The sequence below is a fragment of the Mustela lutreola genome, chromosome 5 (assembly GCF_030435805.1).
Source record: "Mustela lutreola isolate mMusLut2 chromosome 5, mMusLut2.pri, whole genome shotgun sequence".
Lineage (NCBI taxonomy): Eukaryota > Metazoa > Chordata > Mammalia > Carnivora > Mustelidae > Mustela > Mustela lutreola.
Window position 1 is genome coordinate 121999084 of NC_081294.1, and position 27653 is coordinate 122026736.

The following is a 27653-nucleotide window of genomic DNA, read 5'->3' on the forward strand; positions in this document are numbered from 1 at the left end:
TTGTTCTGAAAACCACAGGAAATCTCAGGCTATTAAGAGCTATGTTTACTTACCTTCGATGTTCCTTAAGTAGCAGCATGTTTTTTATGTAGTAGGTACCCAAAAGTAGACTCCATCAACTCAGTAAAACTGAGGGTGAAGTCATATAGTTTTATTCCCAGTTTACCTTTGACATTCTAACTACAGTATTACAAGATAAATATTCTATGGTTCTATTAAGCTGTCTTCAACACCATTTTATTCTATTAAAATGCTTTAAAATAGATTTATTTAGTAAATGCTTTAAAGGTACACCTAAAATTCAAAGCTAGGTAAACACTTCAAAATTAGTGTATTTTTACACTACAAAATTAGTTAATTTTTAGAATTGAATTAGACATTTTCTTGCATCTCCATTATTAAAGGTAATTTATTAGATGATAGGTATTGCAAATAGTAGAATGAATTTTACAAAGGTGAAAGGGCATTTGCTGTCTTTATCATTCTTGGAAATAAATCCCTTATTTTTATCACAGATCCAAGTAATTTTAAGATCGTAGGCCAGATGACTGTGGAGTGACACTGCCATCTAGTGGCCATTTTTCACCATAGGCGATGCCCCTTTTGGCCCACTGGGCAAGAGGAGACTTGAATTCATCATCAGGTACACACACTTTAGCACCCATCTTCACATCTCAGTGGATCATGAAGTCTTTGAGGGAGGAACCATGTCTTATGTATTTTCTTTCTTTCCTGTGCTAAGTATTTGCTACTGTCAAATATTTCTTTAATGTTTAGGACCCACCCAGCTAAGTTTTCATTCCTCATCCTGTCTACCTCCTCACACACCTAATTCTGCTTAGGCCTGCATAAAAACTGGCAAATGTGGAAACTGTGGTGAGACCATGGCAGCTTTTTGTTCTCATGACTGCATTACCAATGTAAAATGCAGGGAATAAAATTATGCATTATGTGGCTGATTCTTAATACTGGAAACTAAAAAAAATAGATTATAGTAAATTCTTCTAGTGGTTAGATGAAATGCAACCAAATCATCAGAACAGCAGAAAGATAAACATCGTTATAATTTCATTCTAATACAAATTCATTACACTTTAAGGAATGTTTATAAAGTGCCAGGCATTGTTCTAAGTGCTTTCTGTGTGTTACCTTAGGTAGTCCTCAAAACAACCCACAAAGTAGTTAGAACAAAAAAACAACAAAAATAGTTTTGTTTTGGTTTTTTTTTAAAAATACCCAGATATTCCTAATAAAGATTATTTTGAAAAACAAATTTTGGCAGATTTACCAGTCACCTAAAATACTTGGAAGAATTAGATTGCTTTAGCAGAATTACGATAATTATTCTTTGGAAGACACGTACTAAATGAATCAAATAAATAGAAGAAAGAGAGTTTATTTATCTATTTATATAACTGTCTTGGTCTAGAAAAGACTACAGGGGGCTTTAAAAAGGGATCCTAATAACTTTCTGAAAAATATTTAAGATCTTAAATATATTACTCTCCCCAAAAGTTGGCTGCTTCTAAGCTTGACTTAATATTTTGCATGTTTTCTCTTCGTTGTTTTGTAAATATATTTGCTTCTCCTTTTTGCAATCGACGTCTGATAGCTGATTTTTGCTGTTTCGTCAACTGACGTTTCACCTTCTGTTTCACCACTTCCTGGAAAGAGTTCATGAGTTAGTATTACTGATAACTGACCACTCTGATAAGGAGTAAATATTCAATAAAACAAAGATTTACATTGCTAATATTTTTTAAAATTTATTAAGAGCATCAATTTCTTGAATTCCAAATAATGACAGTCCTATATGAACCAACAATAAAATAAACACAAACTAATGGTTACAAAATAGGAGAAATTAAATTACTAACAGAAATACAGATTATAGCAAAAAGTAATATGCAATTCTTTGACTAACAAATCTCCATAGTGCCACCTAGTGTCCATCAGGAAAACTGAAACCAAAAATGGAAAACCAAAAAACCCAAGATAAAAACTGTTTCTCTGTGTTCAAGATAAAAGTAGAAATGGCACTGCAGTAGAAAAGTGTGTTGGAAAGCATTCACAACTGGTCAAAATGTATCCAAGAGTCTTTCTAACTTCAGGTATAGGGATGACCTGATGGCAGCATTTACATGAAAAAGTCTTTATACAATTCTTGGGAAATGTAGAATAATTTCTCAATATAAATTTAAATGATTTCTTGTTAAGACTCAGGCTCCTAGTGTCACTTACAATATGAATAAAAAGTCTGAATATTCTGTTCCCAATAACCTTCTCTTCATCTGTAGCACTACTGCCTGTTTTTTAATTGTATATAACCTTGTATCATCCAACTTATTTCCTATAAAAGAGATACTGCAATGGTTGAAGCAAGAGTCTCTTTTTAATATGCCTCACCCTAGGCTAGGCACAAAAAACCATTTATTAAATATCTGTCAAGTTAAAAAATTAAAGCATAACAGGTAAAAAGGGGCTAGAAGAATTAGTCTGCCTAATAGACGGTTTCTTGGGTTGTATATGTGTACTATAAAACTTTGGACCAGGTTAGTTAAATGGAGACTTTGCATTATTTAACACAGTTAAGGACACTACACTCAGTCAACAGGCTTTAAACAAGTTATCCTTCTTAATTTTAGTCTTAATGATTCTCAATGGGGGAAAAAAGGCAAGAGAATAAAGGATAGAAACAGATGGAAGAATCAGAATTCAAGTCCCTGCAGAAAACCCCTTGAGATGCAGTCACCCAAACCAGTAAGGGAGGAGATTTAGAAGGAACTGGTATCCCAAAGTTTCAGAACTGAAAGCTGTAGGATTGGCTGAAAGTTTAGAATAAGTGTGACTGGCCCCCAGGATTCTTCGATACCCTAGGAAGACTAGCAAACTATCATAACCTCCTCACCCCAACAGGAGACCAGAATCCTGAATTAGAAAAGCATCTTCTTAACTACAACAAGGACAAAACAGCAATACCTTCAGAATTCTGAAGGAAAATTATTCCCAAACCACAACTCAAACACTTAAGCTCCCAATCAAGTGTTAGAACCAGGGTAAGACATTTTAAGTAATAAAAAGTACTGACCCTCCCATTCACTCATGTAATTACTGGAATCTGTACTGCCAAATAAAGAATTACACTAGGTAAGAGAAAGACATGGAACAGGAAAGGCAACCAATAATAGGAAACTAAGAGTCCCAGGAAGACAACAGTAGAACATGAACCACATCTAAAAAACTACAAGAGTTCACAAATGTCTCTAGAATATTGCCAAGAAAGAAAAATCAATTTCTTTTCTAAATGTTCTGCTTGAATTTTCCCTTGGTTTTTCACTTTGATGAGACCATAGGATAATCATACCAAGAAACTGAAGAAAATAAGGAGATAACAGATTACTATGCATGCACCTACTCCTGATCCGGAATAATTTATGAATCCTACAAGGTTAATTTTTCATGTTAAAAAAGGGAGAGAAAAATCTCACTTACTACATATTTTTTTAAAATGAAGAAACACAAAATAAAATACTTGTGTATTATTAGAGTACATTAAAAAGTTAACAAAAATCATGCACTTTGTTGATTTCATTGTTTGTTTTATTATTGGCCATATATATTTATTAAAAAGCTATATACCTTAATGTTTAATTAGAATTTGTTACATATTAGGAAGAACAGGGTTGAGACATGGCAACTGCCAATAAACAGAGAACTATAAAAGTATTTATATGAAGAAAACAGATCTTACAATTACAGTTTCAAAGAGCACAGAGAAAATCTTTTACCAGATAGTGAAACAATAATCATCAAATTAAGAGAGGTAACAAAAGGGGTTACTGAGGCTGGGTGGCTCAGTCATTAAGTGTCTGCCTTTAGCTCAAGTCATGATCTCAGGGTCTGGGATCGAGCCTGGCATCAAGTCCCGCATCCAGCTCCCTGCTCAGCAGGAGGCCTGCCTCTCCCTCTCCCACACCCCCTGCTTCTGTTTCCACTCTTGCTGTCTCTCTCCTTGTCAAGTAAATAAATAAAATCTTAAAAGAGAGAGAGAGAGAGGTAACAAAAATTGTTTTCTCCTGATCTTTTAACAAAATAAAATGTGACCTCAAGGAAAACAGTGTGACCAAACTTCCAAAAGAAAGAAGAATTAAGATGATCAATTTTTTTCCAAAGACTATAGGGTAATTTTTTGATCAGACTAGGCTTAAGATATCTTTTTTCTCATTAACTTCTAAACTGATTTTCTTTTGTTCATTTTAAGTTATCACTAAAAACTGGTTTCAATGGTATTTAACTTCATGCCTTTAAGCATTAGGAAAATACACCAACGATGTAATTTTATTTCTTTCCCTAAAAATTGACTAAGGAGGGGCGCCTGGGTGGCTCAGGGGGTTAAAGTCTCTGCCTTCAGCTCAGGTCATGATCCCAGGGTTCTGGGATCGAGCTCTGCATTGGGCTCTCTGCTCATCAGGGAGCCTGCTTCCCCGTCGTTCTCTGCCTGCCTCTCTGCCTACTTGTGATCTCTGTCAAATAAATAAATAAAATCATAAAAAAAAAATTGACTAAGGAAATGAAACTTCCTAGAGGATACCCTGCAGAGAGGGATGGCAGGCAGTAAAGCTCCTCAGAAGCTGGACTATTTGTGTTCACTCTCCTGCACAGAAAATGCCACTTAAGAAATTGTTTTGAACACAGCTGCTAATTGTGTAACAAAAAGTTATGATACCCAACATTTTTAAATCACCTATTTTTCTCCTTCAGAATTAAAGAACTAGCTAGTGAAACTGGTGCATCTTTGCACTTCAGCTGCACTGCTGTCACTGGGTAACCCTGAGCAAAGTCATGTAACCAACTGGGCCTCAATTTCCTCATTATTAAACTGCAAAAACTAGACCATATATGAGTGTCTACAATCTGTCCATTAGGTTAGCTTATGACCTAATCAACATTTGGAAAATGCTGAATAGTTACCTGAGGAATTGTTGAACAGCTTAAAACACTGCCCGCAGAAGTAACACTCAGAGTTCTTGTTCTGCTCTGTTTAATATCTTCTGTATTTTCTTCATCTCTAAAATTAAAAGAAAGTCACAAATTATCCAGTTAATTTTTTATTTAATTATGGCAATTAACTTATATTATTCCTACATTATAGTAAAACCTAAAAAACACACCTGCCAGAAAGGTCATTATATTTAAAATTTCTGTAGAGGTAAAACTATCCACAATTCAGCCCAATTTATTAACACTTCATTTTTCAGCATTCAAATAGTCACTATCAAAATTGCAAAATGGTAGAATGTTTCAGCCACAAAATTTGTTATCACGTCCCCACAATTCATATCTTTCCCACTAATCATCTCCTTTTCTTTCACTAAACTTTACCAATGTCTGCCTCTTACAACGTAAATCCTTATAAAACTTTCCTGCCATCTCCCAGACAACAACTGAGGACACTCTCGTGGTCTGCTCTGTTAAGGCAGAAAACATGATGGAAAATAACTTGTTTTACACATGCTCAAAGTTTTTATGTATACAAGGTATAAGAAATTCAGACAACATTAACCCCTAACAGTATTTTTCATCAAAATGTTATCTTGTTTCCATTCTGAATAACAAAATTTTTGCCCAACATGTGTTTAAAGAGAACAAATTACTCCATACTAAAACTATTAAACCTATGTAGATTTTCTTCTTTTACTTACTCAAACTCCTCAGCCACTGCCACCCTTGATTTGAATTTAATTTTACAAGCTTACTATTTGAGTGGTAATAGCCCTGAGATTCTGGATATGGTTATACAAAAAAGGCACAAAATTTTTGTGTTTTGCTTCACAATAAAACTAGTTAAGACAGCCTTAGCATGTAAGCCTGAACATGTACTGAGAAATGCCTAATAAATGCTATTAATTTAGTTTTGTCATATTACTATTTTGAATAAAACTCCCACTTCAGGATAAAGAAGATGTGATATATACAGATACACACACACACACACACACACACACACACACACACACACTGGAATACTATGCAGCCATCAAAAGAAATGTAATCTTGCCATTTGCAATGTCATGGATGGAACTAGAGGGTATTATGCTGAGTGAAATAAGTCAATCAGAGAAAGACAATTATCATACACTCTCCCTCATATCATACGATATGAGGAATTTGAAAGGCAGAGTAGGGGGTCTGGGGAATAGGGAAGGATAAAATGAAACAAGATGGGATCGGGAGGGAAACTCTCTTATGAGACTCTTAATCTCACAAAACAAACTGAGGGTTGCTGGAGGGAGTGGGGTGTGGAGAGGGTGGTTGGGTTATGGACATTGGGGAGGGTATGTGATAGGTGAGTGCTGTGAAGTGTGTAAGCCTGACAATTCACAAACCTGTAGCTCTTGAGCAAATAATACATTATATGTTAACAAAAATAATTTAAAAAACCTCCATTTCATTGAACTATAGTTATTTGATTCTGGATAAACTATTCCAAGTCTAGAAATTAAATTTTTTATATCTTTTGCTAGTATTAATATTTGCAAGAAAAAGACTCTTACAAGAAAAATAATATATAACATTATATAATCTTAACTGTAAATGAGCAAATAGGGATACAGGATTCAAAGTACCAGAGAAAATTCACTATAGGTAGGTATTTTAGGAAGAGAGCATATTTACTGCATATTTATTGGACTACACATAAATCAAACATACATTAGATGTAAAATCACAAAAATATCTGAACATTCATCCATCTACAATTTGGTCTATTTATCAAGATTAATTTGAGGAGCCTGGGTGGCTTGGTGGGTTAAGCCTCTGCCTTTGGCTCAGGTATGATCTTGGGGTCCTGAGACTGACTCCTGTATTGGGCTCTCTGCTTGGCGGGGGGCCTGCTTCCCCCATTCTCTCTGCCTGCCTCTCTGCCTACTTGTGATCTTGCTCTGTCAAATAAATAAAATCTTTAAAAAAAAAGATCAATTTATCAACTATTTGTAAATAATTCTTTTAATGTAATTGGTTTGAATTTTAAGGCAGAACTGCTTAAAACTGACATAATAGGTTGCAAAGGGTAATGTGAATTTTAACAACAAAAGGTTATTTGCTTTCATTATTTACATGTAATGGGGAAGAATTAAATCAAATCTTTAAAAAAAGATCAATTTATCAAATGTTTGTAAATCATTCTTTTAATGTAATTGGTTTGCATTTTTAAGGCAGAACTGCTTAAAACTGACATAATAGGTTGTAAAGGGTAATGTGAACTTTAACAAAAGGTTATTTGCTTTCATTATTTACACGTAATGGAGAAGACTATAACTCTGTTACATCATTTGGGAAAAAACAAACAAACAAACACACCCACTCATCTACCAGCCCTGAACAAAGTATAGGTCTCCACATTAAAGTGTTAAAAAAAAAAATCAATCCACAGACATCTATACCTGAAAGGCCTGATTTCTTTGTTTAATGATGACAAGGCAAGCAGATGAGGGCATACATCTTCATATTCTTCATAGCCCATGCAGATTCCTTCTTGACCTGCTTTACCATTTTGCCTGGTGTCATTTTCAGTTTTGTTTTTCTCCTCAGAACACTCAGTTACAGAACTGTTAACAACCTGCTCTTCTATTTCTTCTAAAGCTTGACTAAATTCAGGTATTTCAAAATTGTGTGCATCAGCACTCTCATCTGACAAATCATCTTTCTTTATTTGCTCAAGATCTCCAGATGATTTGCAACAGCAGTCAGCTGTTTCATCTGTAGAGTTTGGATCACTATGATTTTTTAAACTATAAACCTTTGCTTTTTCTAACATCTCTTCATCAGAATGTGAGAATTCAGACTCGTCTTTTGTTTCAGTATTTTTATCATCTGGACCTACTGGATGAAGCAGTTCATCATATGCTTGCATTTCCTTTGTGTAGCCACTGGCAGAAACCTCTACATCAAGAGAGTCTTCCCTCCTAGGAAAAAGGAATGACTGCTTAAGTAATAGGAAAAAAAATGTACCTGACATGGGTATTTATTATTCTGACAAATTATAATCCTCAAATGAGTTTAGTAGTTTGTATGCTTTAAAGATTATTCTTTCCCTAAAATCTAATACTTAGTTAGGTATTCAAATGTAAAAGATACAGGCTTATTTTCATGTAAGAATAAAGTGACTATGGAAAGCAATAAATACTAGTAGAAAGTATTAACATCAGTTGATATTTATTTAATAAACTCACTTTCAAAAGGGGCTAAAGATTTCTTCTTTTAAGTTATGTCAATCATCCCAAATCAGAAAACTGTATATTAAGTATATAAAATAAATGGGGAAATTTTGCTTTGAGAATTTATATATAATTATTTTCCATAAATCAATTAAATATAGTTTCTCTTCTGAACAAAGGAAAACGTAAACTCCAATGAACACTTGACTTGCTTCCTTAAAAATGGGTTATTCACTATTAAGCTGCACTTTGCAGTAAAAGTTTGAGAATTTGTAAGAAACTAGGGATGTTCCTCCCCTAAATCCAGTAACATTGCCTTAGTAGACCAAAGGTAGAAATTTTCTAGTGTTTAAGTTTCATTTATACATTAGACAGCAATGATACTCAACAATGATGATACCCCACAATTATTATAATGTGCTGGAGGTCACTATTTGGAAATTTTTAAAATGAAACTAACTGTTAAAACTCTTAGAACTAAATAAATCAGGTTATTTAAAGTTTTATCATTTTAAACAAAGAGGAGTACAAACCTGATATCACTAAAAGTTGGATAAAGCTCACTTTCATAGCTGAAACGTTTCATGAAGAAATCTCTAATGCATTTAACATCTCTGTCAAAATACCTGTAAAGGCAAGAATCATTTTTTTACATATAGCCAGTGTTGCTCATGTTTTTCCTTATTAGGCAATGACAATATCCTTAATAATGACACTCTTAATCACTGTATGAAAAAGGAGTTACTCATGAGAAGAAAATAAAAGAAACAACTCAGTTGCCAGTGTGTTTGAAAAATTAAAACTAAAAGCAAAGAAATGAAGAGGAAATAAAAGCTGTCAAAGGGATTAAGTCCCTATAGTTAGAAAATTCAAGGTCTTCCCATACTGTAACAGACATACTAAGAGAAGATAAGATGTATATGAATTTCAGGAACGAAGATCCTGGATCTGTGGTGTGGGGGTAGATTTCCACTTTTCCTTTTTAATTTCCAGTCTGTCTGGTTATACTTCTCATCAACTATACCAAGAGAACCTAGTCAACTGCAAAAGCTAAAGATATAATAGGTTAGTGACACCTAAGAAAAACTTTGGGGACTATTAATTATGTTATGTTTATATACCTTTATTATCTGTTAGCTAATTTGCAACAACAGCCAAGAGAGACAAATAATACTATGGCTTATAAATAATGATCTGAAGACATGTTAATCTGGTCCAAGTGTAGAAGGACCTGTGAATATCACATTGCTTTTTAGGCCACGGTAAAGTAGTAAGAACAGATTAAATTCTCTAGGTTCCTAGATAAGGGAGAATAAAGAAACAGGGTACTGTGGAATTGACTACCTGCTTGAATATTAATTAATTAATATTTTAGAAAAATATGAAGTCTGGAAACAGAAAGATAATGCCACTCTTCTTTCCTTTTAGGACACCAGAGGGAAAAACTTTAATAAAATTATTTTAAAATTATATTTTTATATATGTCTATGTCTCATCCAACTAGATAAAATCTCAAAATCTTCAAAAGCAGAGATAGGTGTTATTTATATTTTAATTATTTATTAATTTATATCTTCTTAATTTCTGGTGTTAGCACAACTTCTATACCCCAGTACTTGCCCATTAAATATCAAGTTAAGGGAAACCTGAGTGGCTCAGTTGGTTAAGCAGCTGCCTTCAGCTCAGGTCATGATCCTAGCATCCTGGGATCGAGTCCCACATCGGGCTCCTTGCTCAGCAGGGAGCCTGCTTCTCCCTCTGCCTCTGCCTGCCATTCTGTCTGCCTGTGCTCTCTCTCTCGCAAATAAATAAATAAAATCTTTAAAAAAAAATCAAGTTAAATCACACTGTTTCCCTATAGAATAATGCACCCTACATTTCAAATGCCATGATTTGTCATCATTTCTTCCTATAATTCTGGTGGTTCCTGGATGTTCCTTCATTGTGACTATGTTACCCCATATAATAAAAATGGTCATTAGTCAACATCCAAAAATATTTTAACCACCCAAGCACCTAACAATCTATTAGTAATTGTTTGGTTGGGAATACTCTTTAAGTTTATATTTAAATGAACATTTCTTTTTCTAGAACAAGTATAGACATTTTCTAATGAAGATCAGGAGGAAGAAAACCTTGACTGAACACAAACTGGTGTGAATTCCAACTTTCCAAGAATTCATTATCTCTATTATCTAAGTGATAGCAGTGTTATCTTCAGGAATAAAGAGAAGTTTTTCATATTGTAACTTGGAACAGGAGGAAAAAAATATTCAACTTTAACTTGATTACCATCAGTTTCATCATAAAATACAAGGGAAAATATTGTCATATTTTGCAGCTTTGCTAGCTTACATGTTAAGTAATGTGAGGAATGAGATTATCACAGTATATAAAGTGATTCTGTCCTGTGTCAGGGATGAGGTTTTACATGAATTCTTTCCTAGTAATAAAATAAAAACTAAAAAAGAGGAGAGATATTCTTGTTTTGGCAACCGAGTCCACTCCAAAATCACAATTTTTATTAAGACCATCATAATTATCAAATTATGCTTGGTGAAACACTCTTGGAGGCAATCATGGAGCAGAGAGAAAGGGGGAAAGGCAGAGAAGATGGGGTTCTACAGTTTCCTTCTCTATGTCCCTACTTTTTCTGAGCAGGCCTGTTTTAAAAACTGGGCTTTCACCTAAAAGTATGAATAAAGGGTCCTTGGACTAAGAAAGTTTGACTTTCAAAAGTCTGTCAGATTACACAAATAATTCAAATTCTTTTGATGGGTTATAAAGCGGGCAGTTTCTTCAGATTTCCCATTTACAGTATATACTTAATGACCACTGGTTTTTAAAACCATGTTGCGCAGTTTTTAAAACAGGATCAAAGTGCATTTTTTTCCCCTTCTAAAAACACTGAATAAGAAAGATTCTCTTACAGGGGGGATTATCCTAGTCTGACATCCTTTAATAAAAAACTAAATTTTAGGGGTACCTGGATGGTTCAGTCAGTTAAGTGTCTGACTCTTGATTTTAGCTCAGGTCATGATCTCAGGGTCCTGGGATTGAGCACCATGTCAGGTTCTGTGCTCAGCAGGGAATCTGCTCTAGGACTGTCTCCTTCTTCCACTGCCCCTCCCTCCACACATGCACGCTCTCTCAAATAAATAAATCTTAAGAAAAGCAACAATTTTTTAGACCGTTAACATCAGCTGTTTCAAACCAGTTACTGACCCAAATGAGAGTATTACAACATTGAAAAATTAAGAAAAAAATTATTACATCACACATAAACACACCCATATCCAGAATCAGTTTTGGCATATACCATTCAGCATTGGGATGAGAAGTTGAAACCATCTGTGGAAAGTCAATCATGGTGATGTGGTCATCTTTATCCAAAATGAGATTAAATTCATTGAAATCTCCATGAATTAGTCCATGATTTGCAAGTTTGACGATCAGTTCCATAGCTTCATCATATACTGATGCAGGATCTTCAACATGGTGTATCTGACATCTCAAAGTATGAAAATAGGTTATTTGTATTTATTTACGATTTTCATGAAAGCAAGCATGTATGTGTATTAATATTTCCATTCTTTAATTCCCTAACAACTTTTTCTTCATTTCTATCAGCATACAGACATAACAGCTCCCACTTATTATTTTTTTTCTTTAAAAGAAGCCATCACTGCCTCAATTCTGTATCCTCTATCCACTATAGACTTTCTCTGAGAATTACAGCCAAACTTCTCCTCATTCTTCCCTCCCATTCTACGGAAACCATTTCAAACATTTTCATCCACCTTGTTCCAAAGAAATAAGTTTGGTCAAAGCTACAAATCACTTCCATGTTGCTAAGTCCAGTAGTCATTATTCGGTCTGTCAGTTAAGCTCTTCACCCTTGTTGAAATACGTCCTTCACTTTACCCTTAGTGTACCAACTCTTCAGGCTATCCTCTTTCCACATGTATTACTCTGGCTTAGTCTTTTGGTTGACTAGTTCTTCATCTTTCCTTGACCTTTAAATTTTAGCACTCCTCAAAGGTTATTGTTAGGAGCTTTTATTTACAATCATTTTTGGTGATCTCATTCAGGCTCATGGCTTTACATACTATATATATACTGCTCAATCTAGACATCTCTGAACTCTGAGGCTTCTCAAACTTAACATCTCAGTCCCACACTGAACCTCTGATTCTAATTCACCCTCTAACTCCAAGCTGCTGCTTCTATAATCTTTCCCATTTCTGTAAATGAAAACTTTGTACCTCCAACTAATTTGTTATTCAGGCCCAAATCCTTGGTATTACCCTTGACATTCCTCTTCCTTCATATCAATATCCAATCCCAAACAAATCATGTTGTCTCTACCCAAAAAATATATCCAGAATCTGAACACTTTTTATCACCTTAAAATCTACAATTCTGACCTAAACAACCATTATCTCTTGCCTGGATTATTACAATAATCACCTAATTTGTCTTCCTAATTGTCCTTATCTCATTTCAGTCTATTCTCAAAACAACAGCCACAGTGATTCTATTAAAATAGTCACACCATGTCTCTTCTCCAAAATCATCCATAGCCTCCTATCCCAATCAAAATAAAAAAGCCCTTGTCCTAACTATTACTACATTGGCAATGACACTGCAATATATAAATGTATAAAATCAACACGTTGCGCAGTTTATATTTATATATCAAATGTATTAAAAAAGAAATGAAAAATTCCCTGCAATGGCCTTTAAAGCCTAAATGATCTAGTTCCCAGCAGCCTCTCTGATCTTATCACTTGTATTCTCTGCCCTCACTCACTTAACTGCAGCCACACCAGCCTCTCAACTGGTCCCTGAACATTTAGGCATGCTCCCATCTCAGGATTTATGTAGTTGCTGTCCCTTCTCTAAGCTATCTCTTAGATAGCTGTATGGTTTTCTCTCTCATTTCTTTAGGACTGTGCTCAAAAAATACCTCATCAATGAGACTCTTCCTGCCCATTTATGTGAAAATAGCAGCTTCCTCCACCTACATCAGTACTTTCTGTCCTCCTTACCAGCTTTATTTTTATCAACTGCATTGTCTACCATCTGATAATCATATATTTCCTTAATTAGCTATTTATTGCATGTCTCCTTCCAACAGAATATAAGCTCTATGAAGGCAGAGATTTTGTTTTGTTCACTGCTGAGCCTTGGTTATGTCCTAGAATAGTGCTTGGTATATACTAGATTGTTACTAAATACTTGTTGAATGAATCACAGAGATTACAAAATCCATACTGTTAGAATGAAACTGAGTTTTTAGTTTGCATGAGACTACAGCTTTCTATGAATTTATCTCTATTAAATATTCCATTTAATTAACAGACATTTTGAAAGCTAAACCTTACATTTATTTATTAGGATCCATAGTTTCCAGAATAATAAATACTTACAGAGGATAGCCATTTATGAGTTCCATGACCACCGCATGGCGATTATAATCAATTGGTTTTGGGACTGGGAATTTCCTCTCATACAATGCCTGAAACATACCAAAACAGGTATAAACTAATGAAGACGTCATTAATTTTTAGGGAAAAATAAAAGCAAAAATACTGGCTCACAAACAGAAAAAAAACACGGAAGTCTTTACAAAATTACAGTTAACACACGCTTATTTATGTATGGCTTATTCACAGCAAAAATGAACTATACATAAAACAAAATTTTAAACCAGTTTACTTAATTCACTTTTTCACCAAGCATTAATTTACTTAACATTTACTGAATATTATACATGGTGTTAGGGTTACAAAATTCAGTGTTAAAAAGTCTGTCCCCAAGAAGCCTACATACAGTCTCTTAGGATTTATCTTCTTATTTTGTTAAATTTTTGTCACTAATTGGGAGTGTACTTAAAAATTCACGTGGAGGGTGCCTGGGTGCCTCAATTGGTTAGGTGTCTGCCTTTGGCTCAGTTTGTGATCTCAGGGTCCTGGGGTCAAGTCCCATATCGGGCTTGCCTCTGCTTGGTGAGGAGTCTGTTTATCCCTTTCATTCTCCCTTTGTACTCTCTCTCAAATAAATATATAATCTTTAAAAATTTACATGGAAATAAGTTGTAATTGGGAAATTTATGCCCTCTACAATTTGGAATGCTACTATTTCAATGTAGGCCTTTGTTACTTACACCTATTTGCTCCAACAGTGGTTCTAGCTTTTGCCACGATATCTAACCTTTACTCTGTGTACCAATACCAAACTTAAATAGTTATGTCAATGGTCCATTGAAGAAAACCTACAATGTTGTAAGTATTGATTTCAGTCTGGAAAACTTTTCCTGGTTGTCAAAACTCTCTTTAATCTACTTATCCAGTCCTAGTTTTTCCAGTACTCTTTTTAATAAGCACTCTGGAGTACACACAGAATGGAGTGCATTCATGTCTTTGCCCATAGTGACTCCTCTGCAAAGTACAGTCTTACTATCTTCTCCTTAGAGACAATTATATGCATGCTTCATGACTCTACTCAACTTCTACTCACTTTATGAAACCTCCTTTATCAACTATTCTAGTCTACAGAAGTTTCTCTAAATATAAGATGTAATTTAATTTTTAAACTATTCTCTCTCTCTATATATATAACATATTTGTGTTGTGTTCCTAATTTTAAGACACTGACTGCATTACTTATTTTTTCGGTATACACACCTTCACCCCACTGCATGCCAACTACTTAATACAGTGGTAGGCATACAACTGGTATTTAATATATTATCTATTAACAGGGTTAGTTTTAGAAAGCTGTTTACTTCCTATCTTTTTTGTGAGAGTAACTGAATTACTTCTCATTCCCCAAAGGTTTTTGTTTGTTTGGCTTTAATAATTTTTTTTTCTCCCGATGCAAATTCTTTTGAACATGCCTTGGCAGCTCAATAGCATATAATAATCTTAACTATTGTCATAGTGGTCTAGCCCTTGCACTATGGCTTAATCGTTTAAGGTATCACCTAATCTTATTTTACACTCTAGGAAAAAAAAAGAATAAATTTAAGAAGCATATTTATGTACAACCTCGTTCTATTCTAGTACCTTCAAATAAACATCTGAGAAAACACCTAGTGCAGTTTTGGGAAAATGTGTAACAATCCCTACCAAACTGCCTACTTACTGATTGTTTATCATTGGTTACAAACCATTAGTATAAGACAAGAAACATCTATCATGTACGTACGGTATCAGCATCACTTATATTGTCTTGAGAATTCTCCCATGATTACTAAAAATTTAAGCACATGAATTAAAATAACCTACTCAAAGAACACTCCTAAGAGTTTCATATACTGGTCATATACTAGAGTGACTCCCTTTTTTTTTTTTTTTAATGTATGTATGTATATATGTATGTATTCTTAGTAATCTCTTTATCTAACATGGGACTCAAACTCACAACCCTGAGATCAAGAGTTGCATGCTCTTTCAACTTAGCTAGCCTGGTGCCCCTAGAGTGACTTTTAGTAAATCAAAATTTTAAAAAGTGAAGATAAGTAGTAATAAATAAACACTATTATTTTGGAGAATAATAGCAATATGATACTATTTTCTGTTTAATTAAATGTTATTGAAGATATTTAATTTAGTTATTAAAGATATTTAACAAATCTTGGGGCATTTGGGTGACTCAGTCGGTTAAGCATCTGCCTTCAGATCAGGTCATCATCCCTGGGTCCTGGGATGGAGCCGCAGGTCAGGCTCTGCTCAGTGAGAGCCTACTTCTCCCTCTCCCTCTCCCTTTGCCAGTCCCCCTGCTTGTGCTCTCTCACTCTCTCTCTCTCAAATCAATAAAATTAAAAAAATAAATAAATAAAATAAAAAGAGATATTTAACAAATCTATCCTGAACTTAATTTTGAAGGTGAAAGGTTAAAGGCTAAAGATTTTTACCATTCCTAATATGCATGCATATTTGTAAATCAACATTTCTTTTCTATTACATGAAGGAAAAACACTAGTCAACTTACCCGAGACACTAAGGTTTCTACAGATAACTACTATAGGTAATTCCCTGGGATTTTCAATTAGAGACAAACGTATGCATATTTATGTATACTGAATAGATATACATTCACACAAACATCTGTGAGGCAATTACAACATTAATTATTAAGTTTATTATTATTAAATATTTAATAATTAAATGTTAATTATTAAATATTGTTAATATTGTAGAATATTATCTCATATTACAAGATAATACTTTACTAATATTATAGAACACATTTTGCCTTGATTTGCATTAGTAACAATGAAAAATGCCTTCATATCAGAAAAAAAAGTCACCAGAAGCACAAATAACAGGAAAAAGCAATAATTAAAAGTAAGTGAAAGAATTGGGACTGGGGGTAGAGAGATGTAGGGGCAGCAAACTGATAACTGTCACTACATCTTTTCAACTACATGTATTATTTGGTTAAGAAATATAAATTTATTGACCAAATACCTTCATATAGGCAAATTCTTTCATGGCAGAGAGACGAGATAAATAAAGCCAAGACATGTTATGCCTGTGTTTATGATAATCACGTTTGTTTTTCAGATTTCGAAAGGAGGTTCTTCCCAATCTGTGAAGCTTTAATGCAAATTGCTGCCCCTCTTCATTTGCAACAATGTAAATATCTAGAACCAAGATTTAGAAAAGATCATTATTATACTATCATTCCAAAAAGTTCATTTGTAATTTCCAAACTTTGATTTTATTTTTATCAAATTTTCTTTCCTAATAACCAGGAATATTTACTACTCAGCAAAATTCTTTCTCTTAAATACAGTGCAAAATAAGATGACATGTATTAATATCTGATACAAAAGAAAACAGAGATGTGGTGTGTCAAAGGTTACTGCTCCCAAAGGTGCTCAATACTCAGTTCAATTTAGTGGCAAAAATCTCATTGTCCCTTAGTGTCCTACATATATGAGAAGTGATTTAATACCTTTTTTCAACAATATGAAGCTCAATCTTTCTACTGCTTCAGTGAATAATATTCAACTGTTAGAATATAATCCCGTAGGGGTGCCTAGGTGGCTCAGTCAGTTAGGTGTCAGCCTTTAGCTTGGGTCATGATCCCTAGAGTCCTGGGATTGAGCCCTGCATTGGACTCTCTACTTGGTGGAAAGCCTGCTTCTCTCTCTCCCTTTGCTGCTCCCCCTGCTTGTGCTCTCTGTTAAATAAATAAATAAAAATCTTAAAAATAAAAATATATATATAATCTTATAGGAATCAGAATGGAGATCTTCCCAAAGTATTGCAATTATCAAAAAATAGTTGCTATTTGAAATCCTGATATTTAAAACACGTCCTAATTATTCATGAGAAATTTTAATTATCACACATCAAGAAACTGTCTTTCACATTGGCAGGATTATAAATTAGTGTAAACTTTTGAAGGGAAATTTGGTACTACAAGTTTCAAATGTACATAACTTTTGCTCTAATAATTAAATTTCTAAGACTGTATTTATGAATTTATTTGCACATTTGGATAGAGATATGTGCAAAAGGATGTATACCACATCATTACTTACAAAGGACAAGATGAAGTAACATAAATGCCCTAACAACTGGGACTGGTAAATCAATTACTGATTTACTAGGTAAAACTCTGCAACTATGAAAAAGACCCATCTGTTAACATGAAATAGTATCAGAAGTGCATCAAGAAGCATCTGGCTGGCTCAGTCAGTACAGCACAGGACTCCTGACCTTGGGGTTCTAAGTTAGAGCCCCAGGTTGGGTGTAGAGATTACTCAAAAATAATATATATATATATATATATATATATATATATATATATATATATATGGCATCAAGTGGAAAAAATCTAGGTGTAAAATAGTTAAGTAATATTTGTTTTCACCTGTGATTAAAAAATATGTGAATGCATATACATATATCGTCAGTACCTTATGTACTAGTATTAACAAAATATATCTAGAAGGACATATAAGATATTATTCAACAGTAACAACTTTGGGAAGAAATAACAGCAGATTGAGACCTGGGTTAAGAGTAAGATTTACTTTTTATTGTACTTTCTTTTGTACTATTTATCATTCCCATGTAGTGAAATTCTTAAAAAAAAAAGCCATTTTTTAAAAATAAAAAAATTGGACATAAAAAAGAGGCAGCATATCTAAGAAAAGGTGTTCATTACTTCATTTTATACATTTCACATAATAAATTTCTCACACAGACACGCACACACACAGTGTTATAAATATAACAGTGCTAAATAGCACTCCTGCAATACTTATTTGCTCAATGCTATTTTAGAATGCTTTTTCCTGTGTTTTTACAAATATCTAAGTTTACCATATTTCTATGATGAAAAATGTGCTTGTGGCTTTTAAATATTCACTGTCTTCTAATACTCCTTTGTGTTACACATTTTAACTATTACAAATATCCATTTACCATATATAAAACAAAAGCAAAAAAAATATTTGCCAAAGATGTAAGTCATTAGAAGAAAATTCCTGCTACAACTGAATTTTCAGTGACAAACTTATGAAAAACAATAACCTAACCTAAGGGTAATTTCATCATCTATATTGTTTCCAACCAACTTTTCAATTCACTGCTCAGTTGGAAAAGATGGAAAACTTAAAAAATAATGCTTTCTCAGGGGGAAATATAAATAGAAACTAGAGCGAAGAAAATGAGTTCAGTAGTACTGTTAGCACTTACCAGATTCTTTGCCAACACCCATCTGGTTTCCAACAGACTCAACTACCTGTCTAGAAGAAAGTGTTTTCAAAGCTAGGTAATCATAGCCTGCATTTGTCAATCGGTAGCCCTGGACAGCTAGACAAAATAAAACAAAAAAGACTGTGTATTACTTACATTGTACAATAAAGTCACATTAGTTCAAGTCAAGAGAAGAATTTAAACATAAGATATCTTAGTTGGAATGATTAGCTTACCCAGTCTTTAGAGTGTGGCATTTCTTCCTATGATTTGTATTTTTTTCTCTAGAGCAGTGTTACTCAAAGTATAACTCACAGACTGAGACCAGTCTCTAAATATTTGTTACCAGTCTGTGATAAGACACAGAAACTGGAATGAAGTGGTTACCTTTAAGAAATTTTTATATCACTTAGACCAAGTTATTTTGTCTTCAACTCTAGTAAGGAATTTGTGCCTATATTTTATCAGTTTTTAAATTTCACTTTTCTAGTAATTATTTCTTTATTGTTATTTTACTAAAGTATGGATGCATGATGGGTTGAAAAAAAGAAACAACCCTCATTGCAGACGGTTTGAGAATTAATGCTTTAGAGTAGTACAGTACAATGTATTTGCCCAAGATGGTGGCATTAATTCTCTCCTACTTGCTCTTCTGCCAATTAGAACTTGTTAATCTCCTAATAGGAGATGGAGGCTATTTCTCTACTCTCTTTGATCTGGGTGGGCCTTGTCAATGCTCTAATAGAATATGGTAAATGTATGCCACTTTCAGGTGTACAAAGAGTACTTTGCTGGTTTGGCAACTTTCACTTTCCACCTTTTGAAATGCCTGCTCTGGGGGAACCCAGATACATGAAAAATCACAAATGGTGCCATAAATACTTACTTTTGGTACGCTCCCAAGCTATGAGTTTATGTTTCACTAATTCTCTTAAAACTTTATTACAGCCACCATGTTTAAGGCTGGCTATAGAAGCAACTAAACTGCATGGAACTATTTCATGGTTCTTCATGCCCATTTCAACCTGAAATTAAAAGAATCATATGTAATCATAATCAACATAGAGCTGTTGTCTACCAAAACTTTGCTAAGTAATTAACTTCTTCAAATTTCTCTAACCATGCACTTACCCAGCCAACTCTGAGATGTAATTCTAGACATATTTCTAATCACAATCTGATTATATAATCACAAATATTCATATTCTGCCTCTCTACTAAACTCTAAGAGTAAAAATTGCAAGTACTTAACAGTTACTGATGTGGCAAATACTAAGATATTTGTTGACATCTAAATATTTATCTTTAAAAACTATACATATTTCAGATATTTATTGAGAAGTTATTTACTATGAAAATATCATATGCAGCCATGATGGAAGATTTAAAAATATATAAAAATAATCCCTACCCCTGGGGAATTTATTATCTGATTGTGGAAATAAGAACCTAGACATCTAACTTTATTAGAAGACAAGAAATGGAAAGAGCTAAAAAAGAAGTGACTCAGGGCTGAACAAAAATAATTCTAGCTGAGGGATCAGTTTCAAAGAAGCGGCACTTGAGATTGACTTTTAGATGCAGGAAAACCAAAAAAACACACAACATCAGAGAATATCAGAGAAAGACAAAAGATTTGGACATGACACACAGGCAAGAAAATATAAAGCACAGCAACAGCTAGGATAGTGCTACCTCAGATGCGATGACAAACAGAATTCGTGAAAAGGTGCTTGAAAATGCTTTTGAGAAAGGTATGGAAGGCCTTGAAATGTAGATCAAGGAGTTTTAGATTTCTTGTTGAGGAAAACTGAAAACCCCTGAAGGTATTTACACAAGGGAGATACATGAACAGAGATGTTCTAAGGACATTAATCACAACTCAGAGTTCTGGAAGGTCTTTCAAACGAGGATGTTTAAGGTAATTTGGAAAGATGTATCTATACTCAGTAATGAAGTCATAATTAAAGGGTAAAGTTGTTATTTTTTGATAGAGGTGCCAGATAAAGCTGTAAAGTGGATGTGATCATCAAACAAGAGATAAATGGAAGACAAAGGAGGGCGGAGGGACAGAATTTTGGGGGAAGTTCACATTAAAAGGTAAGGGCAGCCAGTCAAAGTATGATTATTGATATAGGAGTGCCTGAGAAGTAAAGAGAGAGTCAAGGAAAGATGACTGCTGATACCAAGGATGGTTAAGATTCAACAGAGAACGAAATATATTTAACAAGTAGGTCATTTATTGGTGAGCTTCAAATAAAAAAGTTAAATATTGCAGAGATAAAGGTTTGGAAGATAAAACTGGAACTGTTATGATGTCCCAACCAAAATCTCACACCTTAACTCATTCCCTTGTTAGCCTCTAATACTCTTTCTTGACTCCCCTGTTTCTGTCCCACATTAGGAATAAATAAATGTGGTGAGGAAGCAGAGAAGGAAGGTATCTTTCAGAAGTGACAGTAGGTGTTTAGAGAACGTGCAGATGAATTGAGTGCCTTCTAAATTTCATACTGAATTTGAATTTAATATTTTAAGTATTGCCTATTTACGCAAAAGATATCAGCTTCTAAAAAAATCATTGTTTTCTTTTTTTCAAGATTTTGTTTATTTGACAGAGAGAGATCACAAGTAGGCAGAGAGGCAGGCAGATTGAGAGGAAGGAAAGCAGGCTCCCTGCTGAGCAGAGAGCCCGATGCGGGGCTCGATCCCAGGACGCTGGGATCATGACCTGAGCTGAAGGCACAGGCTTTAACCCACTGAGCCACCCAGGTGCCCCTCATTGTTTTATTCTTGAGATGACTAATCTACATGTTGTTGATCTTTGTGCCATAAGACTACCACTATTAAAATCAGTTTTTGTCACTTCCCCGGTTAAAACCTTCAGTGGCTCCCCTGTATTTAGAATATATTCCAAATTCTTTACCAAGCCTGCGAGGCTCTATAGCACATGATCTGTCTCACCTTGTCCAATTTCATCTCCAACCAGTCAACTTCTTGCTCACTATGCTCCAGCCACACTGGCCTTTCCATTCTTCAACAACGGTTTCTAGCTCAGCTGTTCACTTACTACAGCTGTTTCCAAGCCCACTGGATTACCTCCTTCTCATTCAGCTCCCATTATTTCCCCCTCTCCCCTGCCAGTCTTTCTTTCATTTGGCAAATATTTATTCAGTACCTATCAAACGACAGGAACTTTTTCAAAAGGCCGTAACACTTTGGCTACAACACTTAACAGACAAGATTCTTTCACTCTGGCAATCTTCTCTGACTGCACAATTTAAAGATGGCATTCATGCTCCCCAGCCCAAAGGTGCAAAGAGTTTCTGTTGTATTCTCCTCTTTATCACCTTCACAACACTTATTATCAGATACTGTCTTCCTCATTTATTGACTCCTTCACTAGATGATCTATTACCCACGTCTTGTATCCCAAAATTGTTACTAAAATCCGGACAAGTAAGTGTTGACAGAATGACACTGAATAAAAGCTATGTGAGGGAATCTGTGAGGGAGGAACTCAGTGCTATCAATTCTCAGGAGCCTTCTTCCACTCTTCCCGGGGCGGGGGCGGCGGGGGTGGGGGGTGGGGGGGTGGGTGTCGGAGGCCCAGGGTCAAGAGAAGCGTTCCAGGCCACTGAGATGCCAGTGAAGCTCTGGAGCACAAGTCGGGGAGCAGAAAAGGATGGAAATGATGAGAAGAGAGGACTTTGCTCAGTTTGGGGGAAGACAAAAGCTTCCGAACAAGGGCTCTGAGAAATCTGACCGTCGGGGTCCTCTCTTCCTCATTCCCAGCCGGAGTCTCCTCAGAGGGCCTACAGCGCGCTCAGCTCTCAGCCGAGTCGCAGAAGAGAAAAACGCGCGGTGGGAAAGGACTGCGGGCAGGGAAAAACAGCGAACTTCTTACCGCGGTCAGGACCCTGAAGTCATCCCGGCTCATATAACGTAACTTGGCCACATTCACTTTCCCCATGGCGGCTCGCGACCAAGCCAGGAAACTCCTTCACTACAGCTGGAGGGTACAAGGTAAGCGTGTACACCGGCCTCTCCGATGCCTCACTGCGGGCTGGTGGCTTGCGCGTGCGCCGCTCCTCCCGGCAGGTCCTTGTTAATAAACAGAAGAACTTTTTTGTCTGGCTGGGGAAAATGAAAGTCTGGGTTTATGATGTATGTAGAATGGAACAACGCAGAAATTTTTTTTTGTAAGGGGATTTTTGTCATGTAAGTGAGCGGATTTTGAGTGTCTATGATAAGTTATTTAGTTTTTCATATCTGTCAGGACTGGCTGCGTAAAGGACGCATTCCGCCTGGGAGAGCAGAACCGTAACAAATGGGAGGAGCAAATTTCATCCCCAACCAGCAACTCCTACTTTAGGCAAAGTGAGTTCCAACAAGAGTCGGGGGTGAAATGAACCCAAGAGCGTCCAGATACACAAGGCGATTAAAAAATAAAGGGGCGCCTCGGTGGCTCAGTGGGTTAAGTCTCTGCCTTTGGCTCAACTCATGATCTCAGGGTCCCGGGATGGAGCCCCCGCATGGGGCTCGCTGCTCAGCAGGGACCCTGCTTCCCCCTCTCTCTTTGCTTGCCTTTCTGCCTACTTGTGATCTCTGTCAACTAAATAAATAAAATCTTTAAAATAAATAAATAAAAGCTAATCATATAGCTAGTCCCTTCCCTAACCACGCCAGTTTAGAAAAGAAGAAGGCGTGGCTAAAGAGAGCTCTCCTGGCTTCAGTACCGGCTTTAGGTTAGTTCTCCAGACTCGGAATGCGCTTGCGCCAGGCGGCAGGAGGGGGCGTGGCGGTGGGGGTGTGGGGGCGTGGCGGCGGGAGGGGGGCGTGGGCAGCGGTGTGAGGTTCCACAGAGTCTGTGCAAAGCGTGCTGGCGTGGTTGCTTCTCCCGCGCATTTCCAGAGAAAAGCCGGCGAGTTTGACGATTTGGAAAGGATGTGCGAGGGCTGTTTATCAAAGACCGAGCCGTGATTTCAGGGCTTTAGGAGAGCTACCCACACTGAACCTGAACTCCTCTCCACGTCAAAAAAATGGTAACTGGGGCAACCCTTCAACAACTTGCTCCTCAGAGGGTGGATACTCTACCTTCCCTACAAAAGCAACAAGGGTAACAAAACTTGTGTGATAATGTTTGTGTTTTGTCTTGTTTCATGAACTACGTTTTAAACCTTTAAAAGACAGTTACCTGTTTTGGTACACCCCTCACACGTTGGGTGTGGGTACTATATACGGTCACGGAAGATGGTGGCCTACTTCAGCCTTGACTTCACTTCCAGCGACTGCTGTTTAGCCTCTCTCTGGGTTGAGTCTCAAAACTTTTAAGTGTGAACTTTGGAGTTCATTATTTACAGAGACCATTTTTTCCTGTTGGGCTTCTACTGGCCAGTGGTCCCATATTCCAACACTCCAAGGCCCCACTGAGTATCTTGCTTTGTCCAAAACAGTTAGCTTTATCCTAAAACCTGACTGCAGTTCCAAGGCAAGCAACTGAACATGCCCTTTCTTTCCAAGTCAGAATAGTTAATACTCTGAAACCGTAGAATACAAGCAGCAGAACCATCTTCCATCCCCTTTACACTACCACCTTTGGCTTCTTTTTCACTCCTGAATGCAGTAAGCCTTTGATTAACCATGCTTAACTATTGGAAACCTACACTGAAATGGACTTTTTCTTTCTGTACTTCACGTAAGACATAAAAATGAAAGGTTTTTTATGGAGCGAGAGTGAAATGGGAAACATAAGTTGTTTGGCTGTCAATTACTAATCCAACATTCTAGCAGACATCGCTCATCGATTAAGGCACAAACCTTATGTTACTTCTAAACTGTGCTCCAGACAACCACCGCTTATTGATGGGATTTGGCTCCAGTTGTTGTCCTGTTTCTGGAGCATTCCAGAATCGAGAATCACACTGAGCCCAAATCTCTTCTACTTTCAATATTTATATTTATTTTTAATACAGTTATCTTAATCAGACCCTTGAAGAGTAAAAGTGATTCAGGTATTATTTAGTATCCTGATTTACTTTGTCCTATCGTGCTTAGTAATGACAATAAAAAATTACACAGTATTTTTTATTCACTTATTTACTATTTATCAAAAATACATGCCAGATTTTTTGCTTGGTCCTGGGGAAAGAAACCTAACCCTTAAGTCTTGAGGTAGAAGAAGATGAATAGAAAATAGGAGAATAATAAGATAGAGGTGTGCAAAGGATTTAGCATATTATTATTACCCACTCCCAGACTCCCATCTCTCTCTCTCTCTCTCTCTCTCTCTCACACACACACACACACACACACACACACACACAGTTTGTCCTCACAAGTTGCAAGAGGATCTTGACCATCCGTAGATGGAAGTTCAAACTTCTTTTCTGAGATTAAATTAAATTTCTTAGGCTGACATTCAGGATCTTCAATAATCTGTATCACTGCTTACTTTCAAATAACATATGCTCTTGCCTAATTGAACAGCTCCTTTTTTTTTTTTTTTTTTTTACAGTTCAGTCAAGTACTGTTCCCTTGATTTCCTGTCTTACTGCCATTTCCCTTCATCTGTAATGCTTACCTTCCCACCATTTTTTTCCTTCTTTCTAGTCACCACATATCTAAGTCTTACCTACTGTTCATAAAACGCTATGCATCCCATAACATTTTCTTTATTATCCTTATGTTATTTTCCTAGGGTTGCTGTAATGAATAACCACAAATTTGGTGGTTTAAAACCATAGAAATTTAGTCTTTTACAGTTCTGGCCCATGCTCCCTCCGGAGGCTCCAAGAGACAATTAATTTCTTTCCTCTTTCAGCTTCTATCAGCATTTGATGACTGCTGACATTTCTTGGCTTGTGGTTGTATCCCTCCATCTCTGCCTCTGGAGTCACATTGCCTTCTCCATTTCTATGTGTGTGTCTCTCTTTTTCTGTCTTATAAAAATGCATGTCTTTCCATTTAGTAGCACAAGGATTGGACTGTAGTGGACACCGTGATATACCACCCAGCTGTCCCCCTCCAGGAATGAAGGACTTACTCCCCCGACCCCCAGCTCCTGGAAGTACTGCCAGCAGAAAATGCTGAGTAGTCAGCCTCCACTGGGATTGCCTATGTTGATGGAACTACCTCACTGAAAGTCATACTCCTTTCTGGGTTTGCCTGGATCCAATGGCTGATTGACATAGACGTCTAAAGGCTCAAATTCTTTGCCAGCTCAGCATAACTCAGCATAATCCAAAGGATCACGGGATCTTTCAAATTTCTTGTAGAGTCAAATGCAACCTCTCTTGGTACTGCACTGTAGTCCAACCTCTTCCTTTGTTTACTCCTTGTCTTTCCCTGTTCTCCTCCAGGGGTTGATCATAATTAATACCCCTAATACAGTACAGATTTGGTTCCTGAGGAACTCAACCTTTACCATTGCTTTCTTGGGCCCTCAGTGCAGTGTTAATAGGGCACTGTTATAAAAATGGGACAGGCAGAAAAAGACCAGCCAACTGAGGCTTAATTCTGCCACTAACTAGCTTTTTGATCTTAGGTACTCTCTTTAACTTTTCTTATTCATACAAGTTTTTATTTTGCATGTTTATTATACAACATATTTTGGTAAACAAAACTCAGTTCCTTTCCTCAAGGAGCTTATAGGTCTATTTATATTATGAAAGGACTCAACTTGAATTGTGTTTCTAAACCTTTTGTTAATTTAAGTCTCCATCTCAACCTCCATAATCTCCATTCCACTCAAGTTGAGAATCACTCTCTTCTGTATATCCCTAGGAACCAAGAATATTTGGTTAAGATTTATTTTATGAAAATAAGATTCTTTTAGTTTGCAAATAGAAAATTATGTAACGTGAAAATAGATATGCCTTGTATCTCCCAAGCCTTAATGATTTTGATAGCACCTAAGGAACTACTGAACAATCACTTTGAGTTCAGTCAGGACAGAAACCATATTTGTTATTTAAACATAGATGTTAATATTAAGACTCATGAATTTGTCATAAAGCTAAATAGAAAACTGAATAATGGGAAAGGAGAATACTGAGGCACCATAGCTGCCACTACTAAGGCTAGAGCAACTAAAATAAAACTGAAATGACTTGGAAGCTTAGGGGAAAGGCACCATCGACCTGAGACCCAGACCTCTGAGGAGGGGCATTGCCAGGTTGATGATAATAGTTCAGGAGCAGGAAGACTTGATAAGACTAGTTTGGCAAGGGGCGCCTGGGTGGCTCAGTGGGTTAAGCCTCTGCCTTCAGCCCAGGTCATGATCCCAGGGTCCTGGGATCGAGCCCCACATCGGGCTCTCTCCTTGGCGGGGAGCCTGCTTCTCCCTCTCTCTCTCTGCCTACTTGTGACCTCTCTGTCTCTCTCTGTCAAATAAACAAATAAAATCTTAAAAAAAAAAAAAAAAGACTAGTTTGGCAAGTTTGGAACAACTGCAAACTAGATGGAAAGAGATGCTGCTGGGTTGAATAAGTGTTGGGACAATGCTAATAAAAATGAAATACCTAGGAAGCCTGGAGGAAGCAAACAGGAAGCAGAGAGAGGAACAAAATAATTCTTCCTCCTTTAGGATTGCTTTTCGGAAGAGTGCAGTGTGGAGCTTGCTGGCAAAGCAGAAATGTGGCTTACAAGGTTCCAGCTCTTGTACCAGAAAGTGGGGTTAGAGGTCTGGGTTTTGAAACTTAGAGACAATAGCTTAATA

At 36.1% G+C, this 27653-nt stretch overlaps 1 protein-coding gene across 3 annotated transcripts; it reads right to left on the reverse strand.

Annotated features, from left to right (window-relative positions):
- Positions 1–391: 391 nt before the first annotated feature.
- On the reverse strand, positions 392–23006 carry RIOK2 (RIO kinase 2). 3 transcript variants are annotated; one of them, XM_059175548.1, is made up of 10 exons: positions 22842–23006; positions 19824–19962; positions 18938–19054; positions 16694–16869; positions 13649–13737; positions 11536–11727; positions 8750–8842; positions 7443–7964; positions 4972–5068; positions 392–1664 (listed from the first exon to the last, which is right to left on the reverse strand). In XM_059175548.1, exons 1-10 carry the CDS (start codon positions 22905–22907, stop codon positions 1500–1502), a joined length of 1656 nt encoding a protein of 551 aa, XP_059031531.1. In that variant the 5' UTR covers positions 22908–23006; the 3' UTR covers positions 392–1499. The 3 variants fall into 3 exon arrangements, with proteins under 3 accessions (XP_059031531.1, XP_059031533.1, XP_059031532.1); XM_059175550.1 differs by lacking the exon at positions 22842–23006 and adding an exon at positions 19174–19287 and having other exon boundaries at positions 19824–19955; XM_059175549.1 differs by having other exon boundaries at positions 1532–1660.
- Positions 23007–27653: the final 4647 nt, after the last annotated feature.